General features: G+C 35.5%; 1 protein-coding gene across 3 annotated transcripts; it reads left to right on the top strand.

Annotated features, from left to right (window-relative positions):
• Positions 1–1,574: 1,574 nt before the first annotated feature.
• On the top strand, positions 1,575–3,608 carry LOC109590830 (uncharacterized). Of its 3 annotated transcripts, none has more exons than XM_020006703.1 (6): positions 1,575–1,657; positions 1,715–2,041; positions 2,108–2,176; positions 2,226–2,513; positions 3,166–3,240; positions 3,293–3,608. In XM_020006703.1, exons 1-6 carry the CDS (start codon positions 1,645–1,647, stop codon positions 3,592–3,594), a joined length of 1,074 nt encoding a protein of 357 aa, XP_019862262.1. In that variant the 5' UTR covers positions 1,575–1,644; the 3' UTR covers positions 3,595–3,608. The 3 variants fall into 3 exon arrangements, with proteins under 3 accessions (XP_019862262.1, XP_019862263.1, XP_019862261.1); XM_020006704.1 differs by having other exon boundaries at positions 2,223–2,513; positions 3,166–3,222; XM_020006702.1 differs by having other exon boundaries at positions 2,223–2,513.
• The last annotated feature ends 38 nt before the right edge of the window (positions 3,609–3,646 follow it).

Raw genomic sequence — 3,646 nt, 5'->3', positions numbered from 1 at the left:
TTAAGAACTTTGAAGCCATCCTCGTTCTGAAACCTCTTTCGTACAACATTAAAGAGTTCTCTTCCATGAGAATCACTACGTAATACCATCTGTATTGGAAACTCTTTTGCATTCTTCATCTTAGCATCAAATGCTAAGTCAAAGAGTACTTCAGCATAGCCACGATCATCCATGGAAAGTCTGTACAGTTGCTTGTACTTACAGAGACTAGTAGCAGTGCTAGTAGGACTGAATAATACTGCTCTCCTTGCATGCTTTGAAGCATATCTTGCTACAGCTTCAGCCTCAGGACTGGTAACTAGACCAATGAATACTCTTATTCCACGTCTGTACAGCTGCCTAAAAATCTTCACGGCTAGTCTAGGGTTTGAACGAGTATTACGGATCTTAACTCGAGGTACCCTACAGGATCCTTTACAAGAGCGTCGTAAATCAATGTAAGATTTCCTGAAACTTGACAGGACGATTCTACCAATGTCGCTACTATGACCTGACAATGGAACTAAAGCAGCTATAGTAGGGACTGCTGAATCACCTACAGAGACAACATTATAATAAATGATACAATTATAACAGTCTTGTACTATTACCAATATATTCATCAGAGACTTCTTCATTCTCAGTCCCCCAATGTTCCTCCATTGGTTGTTCCTCTTCTTCAAAATCTCCTTCAAGATCATCACTTGTAACATAAGCCAGTGCCGTCAAAAGCAAAAGAAGAGCCAAGTATTTCATCTTGTCACTTCTCAGTTGCTCTATCGCCGAACGTGATAGCTGTTGTCCAGTCTTCCTTTAAATACACTTCTCACCTGTTATTCTTCCTTCATGTTATTATGTTATTATAACTGCAGTGTCTACAATACTATATCCTGTCGCATTGTTTAAATGTGAAAGTTTTCTGTTTATTTTGGTACGAATAAAATTTCTGTGTAAACTATCATGGTGACAAGCTCCAGGTGTTAATTAATAAATAATTACAATGATAACAGCCATGTTGTTTTTGGCATTATTTTAGTCATGCTTAATGCATAGTTGTGTTTGTTGCGATAGACTTTGTTTTCAATTCTAAAAGGATGAATCACAGTATACGCCTATCATATCTTCTGATACACGTTGATGTCCGTATGTTGTGTAGAAAGTTTGAGCCAATTCCAACAAGAAATTTTCGAGTTATCATTGAAAAAGTAGTAAAAATAGTAAAGACTAGAGCTATAGTCTAGCTAAGGATTCCAATTTTGATGCAACTTTAAAAATTCATTACAAAATCTAATTTTAATCTCAAAGTTTCTAGGTATCATTAAGACATGTATAGGCATCAAAAATGTATTAAAATCTCTTTATAATGTTTAAATAGAGAATTATATTTGAATAGAGAATTCTTTTCTAATCATTTTTGATGATATTTGGTTTGGTCACTAGTCATTTTTGAAGGCTGAAAAAACATGGGCTATATAATTCATGTTTTATGCTAATTTTTAAAATACTCATAAAGAGACAGTGCAGTACATGTACATGTGTTTATTGCTGTCATGAACAGGAAGTAGTGGGTAGATATGAATATCATTTAATTTGAACCGGAGGGCAGTCAATTCTTCCCATCTTCCATCCATCATCCATCTATCACTCTTATAAGTTATAATCATCATGGCTGAAGGAGGTACTGGTATATATATACATATTGTAAAGTGATCTTGTCAATTATGAAATCTTTTAGGTAGAAAACCTTATGATGTGTTTAAAACAATGCTCCCCAAACTTACAGCTGCACTTGGAAAAGAGCCAACTTTCACAAATGTTACTGACTTCCTTTTAGCAGATGACCTAATAACAGAGCAACAACTTGATTCTATAAAATCCAAAACAAACTTAACAGATCAAAAAAGAGGCAGTGAAGTGGCCCACTGCCTCCGGGAGAAGATTAGAAATCATGATAATCCCGCTAAATGTCTTCTTAAAATTTGTGACATATTTGAAGATGAAGATGATGTAGGAAGTGAAGTGCTAAAGAAACATGGAGCAACCATGAGAAGTAAAATTAAAGGTAATACTTGTAATACAATTACCAGGGCCAATTAAAAAGTTCAATATGTATCTATCATTTCATTAGAAACTCCAGAAGCATCAAGAAGTGACCCAATCAAGGCCCAACCCACTGTCCCTGTGTTCTCTGGCACTAGTAAGTACAGCATTTAGTAGTGATATGAACCTTTTCTTAAACTAAGCAGCTGCTTCCAGTCGGTTTAGAAGTGTTTCCGATAGACTGGAAAATGCCATATCCTCTTGCTTGACTGGAGTAGTAAGCAAGCTTTATGCTCCAGGATTAATTTCCCTTGACCTAAAAGATGAGATGATCAACAGTCATGATATTCCTTCAAAGAAAGCTTCAAAGTTAGTAAGCGAGTTACAAAGGAGTCTTAACAGTCATGAACATCCTGAGACTTTTCTAAATGACGTTTGTACAGTATTAAGAGAAGTTGGAGAGAAACCAATCACTGATATAGTCAACAAATTGGGTAAGTTCAAGTTATTGATCAGACCTTATAAAATTAATACTTTGTCAGAAACCTATAACTTAATAAAATTTGACTAGAAATTACTAAAATTGAATTGCTTGCATGACCTGACCACCAACCACAATTAAACTATAGCTACTACAGCAGGTGTGTGTATGAGTAGGAGTGGGTGAAGTGATGGGTAGTTACCTGATACTGTAATATGATACTACTGAAGGTTATCAGTACCATTCTAGAGGCAAACCCTATCCACCACTGATAAGTCTGTCCCTCCCTTTGACTTGATTATATAATTGTGCATTACTTTATTGGCCTCTACTGGCTGTAGAGGATTCTGCTGTACATATTTAATCATTTTTACATTATGTCATGTTGTTTCTGTTACAGTACCAACTGCTACAGTGTCATCTAATGGAAGCAGTAGATCTACTACTAGTACCAGCATGCAAGCTATTAGTACTGATAATGGGAAAAGGACATTGTACTATTGGATATTGTACTACTTCTTTTCGTTCAGCAAATACTTTTTATCGTACTGAATTTCCTCCAGCATAATATTTTGATATTTTAATAACCAAAAACATGTACATGTAATTGTAGTTGTACATGTAGCTATTCTTCGCTTGAGTGTATTGAACTATACTTTTTATAGGCACAACTGCTGCTTCTCCTGTATCTCACCCTGAGGAAATTTCAAAGCGAAATTTAGGTACTACTGATGAACTAAGTAAAATAGAACATATACTGTATGTATGTATATTTATGCATTACCATATTAGGTATAGAGGATGTTGAAACAGTAACAACAGTTTTAAATAAAGCTTTGTTTGGTGCAACAAAATGGGTGGACTTGGGCCTGAAGCTTGGTCTATTGATGCCAAGACTAAATGTCATTGGAGAAGGAGGTGGTGACGCATACAGACACTTGAGGAGGACAATAGAAGCATGGCTAGAGGAAGAAGATAATGTAACTAGTAGAACATGGCAGACTTTGATAGATGCTGTGGAGGGAACAGGAGACCGTGCAGCTGCTCAAAGAATACCCGATAAACTAAAAACCTTTTACAATATTACCCTTTAATAATGATAATAGCATAGTACAATTTTAAGTAATTATTATGAGTTGAAATGAT

The sequence above is a fragment of the Amphimedon queenslandica genome, unplaced genomic scaffold (genome assembly GCF_000090795.2).
Source record: "Amphimedon queenslandica unplaced genomic scaffold, v1.1 AMPQUscaffold_9407_Cont18565, whole genome shotgun sequence".
Classification (NCBI taxonomy): Eukaryota; Metazoa; Porifera; class Demospongiae; order Haplosclerida; family Niphatidae; genus Amphimedon; species Amphimedon queenslandica.
The sequence above is the reverse complement of the archived record's forward strand: the minus strand, read 5'-3'. Positions and strand labels throughout refer to the sequence as shown.

Bases quoted from the DNA above. Each gene is read 5' to 3' on its own strand.
- LOC109590830 (XM_020006702.1), top strand. The intron at 2,514-3,165 runs GTAAGTTCAAGT...TACTTTTTATAG, and splicing joins TGATATAGTCAACAAATTGG to GCACAACTGCTGCTTCTCCT. The intron at 3,241-3,292 runs GTAAAATAGAAC...TTACCATATTAG, and splicing joins AGGTACTACTGATGAACTAA to GTATAGAGGATGTTGAAACA.